This window comes from Phodopus roborovskii, unplaced genomic scaffold (assembly GCF_943737965.1).
Source record: "Phodopus roborovskii unplaced genomic scaffold, PHOROB, whole genome shotgun sequence".
In the NCBI taxonomy this organism is placed as follows: Eukaryota; Metazoa; Chordata; class Mammalia; order Rodentia; family Cricetidae; genus Phodopus; species Phodopus roborovskii.
The window spans coordinates 5,485,258-5,500,119 of NW_026126598.1; the positions used below are offsets into that span (position 1 = coordinate 5,485,258).

The 14,862-nt window shown below is 41.4% G+C and overlaps 1 protein-coding gene across 6 annotated transcripts in view; it reads left to right on the plus strand.

The window, feature by feature from the left end:
- Positions 1-14,862, plus strand: part of Tpst1 (tyrosylprotein sulfotransferase 1) — a 56,947-nt gene that overhangs the window by 15,217 nt on the left and 26,868 nt on the right. For all 6 annotated transcript variants that reach the window (XM_051205093.1, XM_051205094.1, XM_051205088.1 and 3 more), the window contains exon 2: positions 2,300-3,240. In XM_051205093.1, the coding sequence (XP_051061050.1) occupies positions 2,366-3,240 (875 nt within the window). In that variant the 5' untranslated portion in view covers positions 2,300-2,365. The remainder of the gene's footprint in view (positions 1-2,299; positions 3,241-14,862) is intronic.

Consider the following 14,862-nt stretch of genomic DNA (forward strand, 5'->3'; position numbering starts at 1 on the left):
AATAACATCTTAAGTGTGCCTATAATGGATACATTTTGTATTAAGACTTTTTAATGCTATATTACTACCAATTATCGTAATTGATCCTTTTTATTTGTAGTCTTTTTTTATTAAGCCAATATTTTCATCTCAATCTATTCTTTAGGATCTTGATTGAAGTTCTGTGCAATGCCTGACAGAATATTATGTGCTCAGCTACATCAAATGGATTAATATACGAATAAACAAAAACCAGAACTAGGTTGGTATAGCTCACTGAGACTATTAAAACATTTTTTTTTAGTTATGTATTCATTTTTAGAAAACATCTGTGTTGAGGTGTGATTTGTATGTCTTAATACTCACCCATTGTTAGAGTACAATTCAGTGATTTTATTAGATTTTATATTTGTGCAACTGTGGCAGCAGTCCAGTCAGGAAGTTTTCCTCTGTTGTAGAAAGTTCCATAGTGGCTGTTGGCAGTTAAATTAATTCTCCTTTCTGCAGTCAGTTCTCTCTGTGTAAGCTTGTCCATGTGGACATACTGTATACACGAGTGGTTGTTACTTTTTAGATAGTTAAATGGCAGCTATTATGTATACTTAGGAATGGCTTGAAAGTATGCCTGTATTTGTGTAAAGTATATGTGTTCTTGTAATTTTTTTTAAAGCATAGTTTCTAGGGTTCGCCTCTCTGTGTAGCTCAGTGCCCAGAAGTCAGCTAGTGTTTGAATAGTGCTTGGCTTACATAGCTGAGCCTTGAGCTATTTATTCTACCAGTACATCTGGCATCTAGCAGGGGAGCTGTCAAGTCTAGGCTGTTTGTACATCTACTTCTTTCTTTTGTGTCCCCTTCCTTTCCCTTTCCCATTCTCTTTTTCATTTTCCTTTTCCCCTTCTCTAGTCCCCCCCCCCCCCCCCCCCCGAGACAGGGTATCACACTAGTCCGGCCTGACCTAGAACTCAGTATATAGACCAGGCTAGCACTAAACTTCCAGAATTCTTCCTGATCTGAGCCATACAGACTTCTCTGTTCCCAACTCTTTTGTGCCTGAGTTGCCCAGCCAGCACTGCAGCCTCAGCCTGCTAGAGTTGCTAACCTTCTTGTTCAGCTTGACAGTGCACTTGGGCATGCGTCTTGTTCACCACCTCAAATTAGCAAGCTCCCCTCCACTTGAGAGCAAAGCTCTCAGTGCTGACTGTTCACACTGCCCTGCTGCCCATGGTCCCTACTGAGCTGGGAAATGGCAGAATTACAGACTCGATGTTCTGGCCAGCTTTTACAGTGTTCAGTTGTAAATGTTCTTAGGTTGTTTTATTCCTTTGATTTCCAGAGCACTGAAAGGCCCAGTTGTTAATTAAGCTTTATAATTGGTTGGGGGGAGGGAGTAGGATTGGCTCCATTGTCACTGGGCCAGAGCTGGCTTCTTCTCTTCTTCTAAAATTTACTTTTTTAAAAATTTTTATTTCATGTGTGTGGGTGTTTTGTCTGCATGTACATATATGTAGCACTTGTGTGCCACACACACATACACACACACACACACACACACACACACACACACACACACCACACACACAGGAGTGGGGAGGATAGAAGATTGATTTTTAAGGAACTGGCTTAAAGATTGTGGGGTTGCAAGTTGAAATCCCTAGGACAGTTAGGCACATATGAGTTGTACTCTGTATTCCTGTTTCAGTAATTTGTCTTTGTAGTAGAATATAGGCCAGTGATTCTCTCTCTCTGTGTGTGTGTGGGTGTGGGTGGGGTGTGTATGTGTGTGTGAAGCAAATTGAATACAAGATTGGATTCTAACATTTAATAAATATATGTTGGAATATATTAAATATTTGCTAAATTTGCTATAAAAAATAGTTATCTATTGTGAGCCAGGCACATAGCTTGAGATTTGTTAAATCATAAAAAGCTGTTTCAGATTATAAGCATGTTTGTTTGTTTGTTTGTGGGGCTCCCTTTTGGAGGTTGTCCCTGGGTCTTCATGCTAGGCACGCACTCTTGCCATTAAGCTGTGTCCCAGCCCCCTCTTATTTTGAGACAAGATCTTGTGAAGTTGCCCACACCGTCCTCGAATATATTCTGTGACATAGGCTGGCCCTAACCCAGTCTACTTTCCTCAGCCTCCTGAGTAGCTGGGTCATAGCCTGCACCACGCACTGTGTGCTTCTTCCCATTTGTGGATCCTATGTTCTTAGGTAGTGAAGCGTCATCCAGATTGCTTCTTCTGCTTTCTGGCTGAAACATTGCCGACTGGTCTGTAAACAGTCATAATGTGATGGTAATCTTTGTTTTTTTCTACCAGATGCTGACCATCTTTCTGACTCTCCATGGCCTGAACATTTCTTGACAATAATTTTGAGCAAAATATATGTTTAAAAAAAAAGTTAACCACAGCAAGATGGTGGGAAAGCTGAAACAGAACTTACTTTTGGCGTGTCTGGTGATTAGTTCTGTGACAGTATTTTACCTGGGCCAGCATGCCATGGAGTGCCATCACCGGATAGAGGAACGTAGCCAGCCAGCTAGACTGGAGAACCCCAAGACAACTGTGCGAACTGGCCTGGACATCAAAGCCAACAAAACATTCACCTATCACAAAGATATGCCTTTAATATTTATCGGAGGTGTGCCTCGGAGTGGAACCACACTGATGAGGGCTATGCTGGATGCCCATCCTGATATCCGCTGTGGAGAGGAAACCAGGGTCATCCCTCGGATCCTCGCCCTGAAGCAGATGTGGTCCCGTTCCAGTAAAGAGAAGATCCGCCTGGACGAGGCTGGCGTTACTGATGACGTGCTGGATTCCGCCATGCAAGCCTTCCTTCTGGAGGTCATTGTTAAACATGGGGAGCCGGCGCCTTATTTATGTAACAAAGATCCTTTTGCCCTGAAATCCTTGACTTACCTTGCTAGGTTATTTCCCAACGCCAAATTTCTCCTGATGGTCCGAGATGGCCGGGCATCAGTACATTCAATGATTTCTCGAAAAGTTACCATAGCCGGATTTGACCTGAACAGCTACAGGGACTGTTTGACCAAGTGGAATCGGGCCATAGAAACCATGTACAACCAGTGTATGGAGGTCGGTTATAAAAAATGCATGTTGGTTCACTATGAACAACTTGTTTTACACCCTGAACGGTGGATGAGAACGCTCTTAAAGTTCCTCCATATTCCATGGAATCATTCGGTTTTGCACCATGAAGAAATGATTGGGAAAGCTGGGGGAGTGTCTCTGTCAAAGTGAGTAAACACAGTGTCTCTTCTTTTTTAGCCCTGTATTCAACTGATAAAGATAACATTGGCTCAGGCCAGCACTCGGAAGGCAGAGGCCATCCTCTGTGAATTCAAGGCCAACCAAGTCTATGAAGTGTTGTATACTAGTCAGAGTCACAGAGAAACAGACCATCTCAAGAAAGAAAAGATATACACAAGTATATGTTTATGTTTGTTTTTCATTGGCAAGGTTATTTTTGTTTGTTTGCTACCAGTTTATTTTTTTTCTCCTTCCCTTTTCATGCACACGGGTTATTCATATATATAGTGATTAGTGTTTGTTTGATCAGTCCAAGCTCAAGTTACATGCAGTGAAAAGCTTTTTTCACTGATCTCAGACTTTAATGTCTGTCATTCCTGTTCAGTGGCTTTTGATTGTTAGGTATTTCTGCAAATAAGAATGATTGGCATTTTTGTAGCTTGTATCAGGAAGTACATCTCCTAAGTGTGTAAGTACTTAGTGAATTCAAACCCTTTAGATTTCTTTTTGTCCTTTTTTGTTTGTTTGTTTGTTTGTTTTTGAGACAGTCCCTCATATTCCCCAGGCTAGCTTCAGACTTACCTGTTAGGTAAGGATGACTTTGAACTTCTGGTCCTCCTGCCTCTAACAGTTCATGCAGTGCTGGGGATGGAACCCAAGACTTCATGTATGCTAGGCAAGCCCTGTACTGAATCATATCACCAAGCTGAATTTAGAAAGTGTTACAGAGATAATAAGGACATCCTTATCCCCTGCAGGTAGGAGATTGGTAAGCCACAGGAAGATAAAGGGCAGAGGTAGACTCCAGAGCTTGCCCTTGGTGGGCTCTTGTATTTTTCCAAGGAATTGTACTAGATCCCTTGCTTCTTTGGTTATGTGAAGGATACATTGTGTTTTTACAAAAGGCTAGAGAGTCTCCAAAATTTGGGCACCTAGTTACATAAGAAGTTTGTTAGATCCAGCATGCATACAACTGTGATTTTATCATTTTTGAAATGTCAGTGTCTGCTTTCTTTCTCCTGAACTAGCTGTCCTGATAAACTGATTGGTGAGTTTTATTCCTGCTGTGAGGCTATGCAAATGGAAGATGCTGTTAAATTCGGGAGAGTAAGCTGGTTATACTTAAATTTCACTTTTATTCATATATATATATTCCCCTGCAAAATTAAAATAAAAAAAGTAGATCACATACTTTAACATGCAGTGGCATAGGATATACATTACTGTTCCAAAATGTAGGGAAGGGAGTATAGTAAGGAAACACTGGACCAAAGCAAGACCTAAATTAGCTTGGGAAACCCCCAAATGCTGCTTTCATCTCTCTGTCTCTGTCTCTGTCTCTCTGTGTGTGTGTGTGTGTGTGTGTGTGCTTACAAGTGATCTTACTGTTTCATTCTGGAAGGTCATTCTTTTTTTTTTTTTTTTTTTTTTTTTTTTTTTTTTATTTTATCTGTGTACAACATGAGTTCAATGCCAGTAGAGACAGAGGATATCAGATTGTCTGGAGCTGGAGTTAAGGGGGTTGTGAACTGCTGAGCATGGATGCTGTTAGCCAAACTTAGGTCCATCACAAGAGTAGCAGAACTCTTAAGCACTTTGACAACTCTCCAGCCCCTCATTCATCTTGTCCTTTGCACCATACTCCTCTACTAATTAATCCCACTTAATCCCACTTTTTTTTTAAACCAGTATGTAATAGTTATTGTTCAAATTTTGATTTGATGATGAGCATGATAGCATATACTTTTTTTTTTTTTTTTTTTTGAGACAGGGTTTCTCTGTATTGCTTTGGAGCTTGTCTTGGAACTCACTCTGTAGACCAGGTTGGCCTCGAACTCACAGAGATCCAACTGCCTCTGTCTCCTGAGTGCTGGGATTAAAGGCCTGAGCCACCAACGTCTGACGGCATGGTGGCATATACCTTTAATCTCAGAGTTCAGGACACAGAGGCAGATGGATCTCTCTGAGTTTGAGACCATCTTAATCTACAGAGTAAGTTCCAAACAAGAAGCCAGTTGATACCCTGCTTAGTTGACACCCTGTCTCAAACAAAACAAAACCCCAAACACCCTATCAAAATTTTGAGTTTTTTTTTTTTTTTTTTTTTTTTTTTTTTTAAATTATCCATGTTGCTGCTTGGGTAACTATAAAATAAAATTTTATAGTTTTTATAGATTTTAAATGTTTCACAATTCTAAATTTATTTTGGTTTTGTTTATTTTTCTCATTACTCATAGTGTTTTTCTGCTTATTTGTGTGCCAGACATTGAAAATATTTCTATTCTGGACCTTGGATATTTTTGTACTTTCTATATATACTCTAAAAATTTTGAGCTTTGTTCTGGAGTTCATTTAAATGATGTGGCCAATTTGAATGTTTAGAATTTTAGGTCTATGATTTTTTTTTTTTTTTTTTTTGGTGAGTCAAAGAACTGTTCACTTCATGCTTTCTTTGAGTAAGGCCTTCCTGAGTACTGTCTACTGGGTAGAGTGTTCCCACCTGGATGCTAGGAACAGGCCCTGTTCTGTTGCCATATAAAGGCTGGACACAGTTCCTTATGCATTGTTTTGGATGTTTCTTTCCCCTTATCACAGCTCCAGAATCCCTGTGTTCAATTTTGTCTCTGTCCTGAAAGCTCCAGCCACTCTCCTTTCATTGGACTTTCTGCTCCATTGTGTGTGTGTGTGTGTGTGTGTGTGTCTACTGATCATGCCTTCATGGTGGGACATGTATCATGTAGCCTAGACTGGCCTTGAACTCCCTATATAGTTGTATCTTTCAGGGTTCTCTACAGTAACAAAACTTATAGAATCTCTCTCTCTCTCTCTCTCTGGGTGTGTGTGTATGTGTGTGTGCGCACGTGTGATTTATTGGAATGACTTACAGGCTGCAGTCCAACTAATCCAATAACGGCTGGCTGTGAATGGAAAAATCTAAGAATCCAGTATTTGCTCAGTCCACAAGACTGGGTATCTCAACTGGTCTTCAGTATGTGCTGGAAGCCTGAAGAAGTGGGCTCCAGTGCCAGTGAAGGAATGGATGTGCTAGCAAGGCAAGGGCAAACAGGCAGAGAGCAAAAGCGGCCTCCTATGTCCTTTTACAGGCTTCCAGCAGAAGGCATGAGCCAGATTAAAGGCAGGTCATCCCACCCCGAGATCTGGATCCAAGGTGTATGTCTTCCTGCCTCAAATGTCCAGACTAGAAGCAAATTTATTTATCCGTTCAAACCAAGCAAAAGATTGTAGTTCATTCCAGATGAAGTTAAGTTGACAACCAAGAATAGCCATCACAGTAATCAAGGATGGTCTTGAATCTCTGACCTTCCTACTTGTATTTCTGGACTGTTGGGATTTCAGGCCTGTACCACCAATCCCGTCTCTTCTTCCTGTCATGCATTAATATGTTCTGTATTTTGTAGTTGTGACTTTCCTGTTCTGAGTGCTCAATTTTCTGCTCTATCTCTGTAACACAGTTATGTTAGTTTTCAGTTTGTATTCCTAATGTGTAGAAGCTGACGAAGACCTAAGGCTAATTTTCTCTAAACAGTTGCATCTCAGCCATCTTGGATGTTTGTGTTAATCACAGCTTCTGCACTCCCTGATCATGCCGATGATACTGCAGTTTCATTTGAAATCCAATATCATTTATTACCGTATATGAAAGCAAACTTGTCTTCATCATTGTTTTCTCTTAGCTTACCAATATTATAAATTTGCATTAAGTGTTTGATAATATTGATTTAATAGGAATGAGGAAAGAGGCATCTTCAAATGGCTTTAAATGTTTGCTGGGGACTGAAATGATGGTCCAGTGATTGAAGAACACTTGCTGCTTTTGCAAGTTCAGTTCCCAGCACCCACACTGAGTGATTCACAGCTATCTATAACTCTAGTTTCAGGGGATCTAATGCCCTTTTCTGCCTGCATTGGCAACTGCACACATGTGGTTCATGTACATACATCCAGGTACACCCATGTACATACAATTGAATAAATAAATATCTATAAGTCTTCAAAATAAGACTGAAGTGAAGCTTAACTGATCAGTTAAGAGCGCTAGCTGTTCTCGCAAAGAACTCAGGTTCAATTTCCAGCACTCTCATGATGACTTACAACTGTATGTAATTCCAGTTCCAGGGGGAAACAAAGTCCTCTTCTGACCTCTGTGCATATTGGACACACATATGGTACACATACATGCAAAACATTCATAGTCATAAAATAAGAATAAATCAATCTTAAAACATTTTTTTGGGGTGCTGGAGAGATGGCTCAGTGGTTTAGAGCACTGACTGCTCTTCCAGAGGACCTGGGTTCAATTCCCAGCACCCACATGGCAGCTCACAACTGTCTAACTCCAAGATCTGACATCCTCATACAGACATACATGCAGGAAAAAACAGTAATGCACAGTTAGCTCAGCAGATGAGGGTGCTTTCCACACCCATATGGTAGAAGGGGAACCAATTCTTCCTGGTCCTCTTCCTCCATTCTCTTCATTGCATGGCCACCTCTAAACAATGAATATAACAAAAAAAACTTACTTTGAAAGTGTATCCTGGGCTGGTGGGATGATTCAGTGGCTAAAAGTCAGTCTTGCTCTTAAGACTGATAACCTGAGTTTGAGTTTGATCCCTGGACCCAGCTGGTAGAATAAAAGCTGCACCTTACAAGTTGTCCTCTGATCTTCATATATGCAACACACACACACACACACACACACACACACACACACACACACACACACACTAAATAAGCAAGTAATAATTTAAAATAAAATATTTTGCTGTTTTAGGGCAACATCAGAAAACACTGGTGCAGGAAAGAAGTGGGATTTCCTTCTCTGTAAGATCAGCATGCACATACACAACCCACAGGAGAATAACCAAACCTGTAAGAATCAAGTTTTTTAAAAATCTAGAAATTAGTCAAAAGCTCAAAACATCTAGGGGCCAGAGAGATGCTCAGCAGGTAAGAGTACTTGTTGCTCCTGCAGAAGCCTTGGGTTTGGTTCTCAGCACTCCAAGCCTCTGTTAACCATCTGTCACTCAGTTACAGAGAACCCTACACTCTTATGGCTGCAGCAGCAGGCACTGCATGCCTGTGGTGCACAGACATACATGCAGACAACACTCATGCACGTAAAAATCTATTAAAAAAACATTTCGGGGAGTACTTATTCATAAACTATCTGAATTTCAGTGGGAAGAGTGGGTATTTATGTTTTATTTATCCCAGCCCTGCTCATCATTCTCTGTATCAGCTGGACTGAATGAACATCCTGGATTTATGGTGCTGATTTTCTTTTTGGGTAGTTCCTTGGAAAGCCAGTTTAAAGGCTCTTTATTCCTTCTGACCCAGAACTGGTTCACAAGTGACGCTGCTGAGAATGTGAAGGCCTATTACCACCAGAAACATTTAGGGGTTTTGTCATGCTGCCTGAGTCAGATAGCAATGTGGACAAACACCAGAAACCCTGAAAACGTTAAAGGACTCTGATATGTTTCTGCAAGTGCAGATGGCCAAGATCCTGTACATATGTGCATACCTGGGGAGGACTTCTGGCTGATCTCAAGGCGCCACAGAAGCAAGAAACAAAGGCACAGGCAGAGTTACAAACCAGCTGGCTGAATAGTGTGCCCCAAACACACATGGAGCTCTTGTGGGTTTAGGCATATAAGAAACTTGGTCTAGCTGGGCAGTGGTGTCGAATACCTTTGGTCCCAGCACTCAGGAGGCAGAGGCAGGTGAATCTCAGTGAGTTCAAGGACCTCCTGGTCTGCAGAGTGAGTTCCAGGACAGCCAGAACAACACAGAAAAGCCCTGTCTCAAACAAACAAACAAACAAACAAAGGAAACACAAACTCTGTCTAGTTGTTGGGTAACCACCAGTTTGACAGACTTCAGTGTCACACAACAGAAAAAGAAATGCAGACTTTGTAGAGTCAATTCTGACTCTGTGTGTGTGTGTTTGTGTTTGTGTGTGTGTGTGTGTGTGTATGTGTGTGTTCATTCACGTGAGGTACACCTATGCTGATGCCCATGCATATGTGTATGTATGCATGTGGAGTCAGTCTTGGATGTTGTTTCTCAAGTGCTGTCCACCTTGTTTTTTAAGCCCCAGGGATCCTCTAGCACTAGGGTCGAAAGCATGTGCATTTTTACCTAGGTTCTGAGGATCAAACTCAGGTTTTTCACACTGCAAGGCAACACTTTATGCATGGAGCCATCTCCCATGCCCTGAATAAATTAAAAACAAGCCAGAAGCAGGTCTAGATGCTAAGAGGTTCCAGGACAGCCAGGGTTACATAGAGAGATCGTGTCTCAAACAATAATAACAAACAAAATACAAATAAAACACCCCCCAATCAACCTAAATCTAATATCTAATTATGCATCTGTTAGTTTCTATGCTGCTTAGGTGTTTGTTTTAATTTTATTGTCTGCTTGACACAAGCCAGTGTCATTTGGGAAAGAGGGAACTTCAGCTGAGAAAATGCCTCCTGGGAGCTCTGTAGAGATGACTTAACAGTTAAGAACATTTACTGTTCTTGTAGAGGATGGGGATTCAGTCCCCAGCACCCACACAGTGGTTTATAACCATCTGCAGTTTCAAGGGATCCAATACCTTCTGATTTCTACTGGCACTGAACACATGTGGTGCACATATGTACGCAGGCAAAGCAGCAACACAAAATAAAATGAGAAAGTCTAAAACAAAGAGAAAGCATTTCTTTTAGTTTTCCTGTAGGCAAGTTTGTGAGACTAATAACTACTGTGGGAGGGCCCATGTATAAGGTGCTCACTACTTGTACAAGTGGTCCTTGGTTCTGTAAGAAAGCAAGCTGAGCAAGCCACGGAGACAGCAGACCTTCCATGTCTCTGCTTTAGTTCATGCCTCCTCCAGGTTCCTGCCCTGAGTCCCCTCTAGGATGGATTATGACTGGGATGTGTAAGCCAAATAAACCCTTTCCTCCCCACATTTCTTTTGCTACAGTGTTTTATCACAGCAACAGAAAGCAAACCAAGACCGCATACTGGATTTTAGCTAGCGTTTTGGTGGTGGGCCCCTTGTGTCTCTGCTGAAGCCCAGAACAGCTCAGCAGCATAATTATAAGCAGCATTTAGTTAGCCACACTGGTTGTTCCTTCGTGCTGGAGGGCCAAAGCAATGTGTTAGTGAGGGAACGTTTGAGAAATGGGATTCAGTGCTTTTACAGCCACATTAGGCCATTAGAAAAAAATGAAATCAGATTTGCTGTTTGCAAAGAATGCAGGGCTGGCTGGCCACACACCAAGATGTTGCTCCAGAGAAAATAAGACAACCAGGGACAAACTGCAGCACAACTGCTTTGTCCCCCACACAAAAGAATAAAGTTTCAGGCATGGCCAGTGTGGGGGGGAGCTGAAGAGTGGACTGAAGGGAGGTTTTCCCTTTAACCCCTCCTTATTCTTGTGTCAACTGTTATTGTAAACCAAGAAATGTTCATTGTTTCCAGAGAATAGAAATGATTTCTCCAGCGTCTTTTACTCAGTAGACCAGGAGAAATAACCAGAAAGAAGATATTTAAAGCAGTCCTGAAAATGTGATTTTACTAATTTCATTCAAGAGACGATCACTGATTTTACAAGATGGATACTAAATAGGTTATTATCAAAGAAATAAAAGGTGTTGAAGAGATGTCATGTATAAGGTGCTCACCACTAGATTATATCCAACCAGTAGAGAACAAATAGTCTAATGTTACATAAGCCATGAGAGAGAGCGAGAGAGAGGCATTGAGGCTGACACCTGTAATCCCAGCGTGCTGGAGCTAGATATAGGAGGATCAGGAGCTAGAGGCTAGCCAGGGTCTGATATATGGAGAATTGGAGAGTGTCTTAGGGTGACTGTAGCTATGACGAAACACCATGACCAAAAGCAAGTTGTGGGAGAAAGGGTTTCTTTGGCTACACTTCAGCATTGCTGTTCATCATTCATCACTGAAGGTCAGGACAGGAACTCAAACAGGGCAGGAACCTAGTGGCTGTGGAGAGGTGCTGTTTACTGCCTTGTTCCTCATAGCTTGCTCAACCTGCTTTCTTATAGAACCCAGGATCACCAGCCCAGGGATAGCATCCTCCACAATGGACTGGGTTGTCCCCCATCAATCACTAATTAAGAAGGTGCCCCACAGCTGATCTTACAGAGGTTTTTTTTTTTTTTTTTTTTTTTTTTTTAAACCGAGTTTCCCTTCTCTCAGATGACTTTAGTATGTGTCAAGTTGACATAAAACCACTCAGTAGAGACACCAATGGGGCTACTTAAGACCTTATGTCAAAAGCAAACAAAAATCAGGACAGGGGTGGAGAAATGACTCAGTAATTAATAGGGAGTACTGCTTTTTCAGAGGACCCAAGTTTGACTACCGGCATCATGTCAAAACGATTTACAGCCATCTGTAATGCCAATCCCAAGGAATGTATTGTATGTGGTTTTAATATCAACTTGCTACAAGTTAGACTCACCTAGTAGGTAGCCTCACCTGAAGAATTGTCCTGTGGGCCCTGACTGACGTGGGAAGACCCACCCCCAGTGTAGACGGCACCTTCTGGTGGGAGCCCAGATGAAGAAAGTTTTATCGGGGAAGTCTTTTGCTTGCTTGACTTCCTTCTTGATGCTGGGTAGATTTGCCTTTTTGTTGCTGCTAATTCCTTAGATGATAGCAGATCCAGGGTTTCCATGGTGAAATAAACCAGCAGCTCTTCAGGAACCTTCCAGGCTTCTGGTGCCAGATTGGGCTGCTGAGGCAGCCTCCTTGGAGACTGAGTATTGGTTGTCAACCTTCCAGTGAGAGAGCAATAGCTCCCTCTTCATGGACCCAATAGACTCCTCAGTCCTCAGCTTCTTGGGTGTGATTCGGCTGTTGTTACTATTTTTTTTTTTAAAGATATAAAGCTGTTGGCCTGTTACTATCGTTTCTTATTGGCTAACTCTGTCCTAAATATTAAACCATTTCTATCAATCTATTTCCACATGGTCTTATCTTACCAGAGAGAGGATCTGGAGTTCTGTCCTCTTGGTCCTACATATTGAATCTCCACTCCCTCTCCCTCAATCTTCATTATCTCCTAGTCCTGCCTATCTTGCTTTCCTATTGGCCGACAGTGCTTTATTCATTAACCAATAAGGGAAACATATTTGCAGAATGACATTTCCTATCATCTCCTCTTTTTTGTCTAAATAAAAAGAAGGGTTTTAAACTTAACAGCAATATATATATAACAAAACAGTTATTGATATAAGAACCACAGTTAACAATATTTAGCAAGATTTAAAGAAACTATTTTATCATCTATCTTTGTGAGTCTAAAGTCTTATATGTAACTTATCTTTAATCCTAACTAAGGAAAACTATAACCATAACTATCTGTCTTCAGCTCCCTGAGAGACCACAGAAGGATAATATATAAATGTTAGAAATGACAGAGACAACTCGCCTGGTCAGCCATCCAAAATTCTTCTGTAATGTTCCATCTTCAGCCTAAAGGCCATAGTGTGTCTGGCAGACTCTTCAGTAAAGTAGGAAACTTTAAACTGTCCCACCTGTGTTGGCAGACAGTTACTTTTCTCTGTGTCCTGCAGAATATCTGGCAGACTTCCATGAAGCAGGAACTCTGTATCAATGCCCATCTTGTGTCAGCAGTCACTTTCCTGTGGCTCCTGCATGTCCCATTTATATAGCATAAAGTCAAACAGTCCAGACAAGAGCAGTATCTTGCCCAAATGGCTAGTCTTGCCATATTGGAAGTAAACTCCATAACAGGTTTCTTCGATGTCCATCTTCCTTTCTGACGCAGGTAGTGTTGCCAGGAGCAGTTTTGCCTCATGGAGAGAGGGCCCAGACCTCTGCTCTCTCAAATCTCTACATGTTGAATTCTCTGTTGTTACTATTTTAAAGCTGACTTAAATTCTGATATTTCCTCTCCATGCTTGGTTCTGTTGTTCCAGAGAACTCTGACAAAAACAGGACTTGACACCTCTGACCTCTGTGGGCTCCTGCACTCACACATACATGCAAGCAAAAATGGGGCTGGGGCCATGGCTCAGAAGTTAAGAACATGTGCTGCTTTCCTGGAGGATCTGGGTTTCATTGCTGGCACCTAAATGTCAGATAGCAACCACCTGAAGCTTCGATTCCATCCAGAGGATCCAGTGCCCTCCTCTGACTCCTGTGCACAGCCACATGTGATGCCCAGACATACATGAGGAAAACACAGGAATCAAAAATAATTTAAAAACGTATTCTTTTGTTTTTCAAAATAAAATTTCTCTGTGTAGCCCTCACTGTCCTGGAAACTCCTCTGTAGATCAGGCTGGCCTCAAATCACAGAGATCTACCTGGAGCTGGGCATACAGGCTGTTGTAAGCTGCCTGGTGTGAGTGCTGGGAACTGAACTCAGGTACTCTGCAAGGTAGAAAGTGCTCTTAACTGTTGAGCCTTCTCTCCAGTCCCTCTTTACCTTACATTTAAGATTTTATTTTATTTGTTGAGAGGACAACACTGTGTAGCCTTGGTTGACCTGGTACTAGACCTAGCCAGCCTCAAACTTTTAGAGATCCACACTTCCTGAGTGCTGGGTATTTTTATTTTTGTGTGTTTGTATGTCGTCTCTGTAGCCCTGTGGAGACTAGGAAAGTGTGTTGGATCCCCTAGAGCAGTGTTTCTCAGCCTCTGGGTCTTGACCCCTTAAAGGTCAAATGACCCTTTCACAGGAGTTGCCTAAAGACCACCGGAAAACACAGATCTTTACATTAAGATTCATAATTGGCTGGAGAGATGGCTCAGTAGTTAGGGTCACAGGTTGCTCTAACAGAGGTCCTGAGTTCAATTCCCAGCAACCACATGGCAGTTCACAGCCATCTATGGTGAGACTGATGTCCTCTTTTGATGTTCAGGCAGACATGCAGATAGAGCACTCATATACATAAAAAATAAATTAAAAAAGATTCATAACAGCAAAATTATAGTTATGATGTAGTAATGGAAATAATTTTATGGTTGGGGGTCACTACAACATGCAGAACTGTATTAAAGGGTTGCAACATTAGGAAGGTTGAAAACCACTGCTCTAGAGTCATCTGTTATGGGTGACTGGAAACTGAAACTTTTGCAAGAGCAGCAAGCAGTATTAACCTTAGAGACATCTCACCAGCCATTTATTTTTTACCATATACTTTATTTTTGAAGGGTACAGGCATAATAGTCTATAATGTTCTGTGTAGCATGCTGATTCTCCCACACATTCTTCTCAATTCTATACTACATACCAGTTGGCTGCTGAATCTAGAGGCTTAGGCAGGCCACAGTCAGATTTGGCCATATTATTTATTAGTGTACGGTTCTCTTTCTTTCATAGTGTTAGCAGCTCTTGATCTTCAGTGCCTAGATTTATCAGTTTGCCAAATCTTGTATCTTTTGTAATTTTGATTTCTTTTTCATATATTATTTATAAAATTTTAATATCCCACTTTTCGGTTTGTTAGCATTTGTTCATGATTCTTTATGTGCACATGCCCACAAGTTTAAGCACTTACGTTGTATCATCTGTATACCATGTTTTTATTTT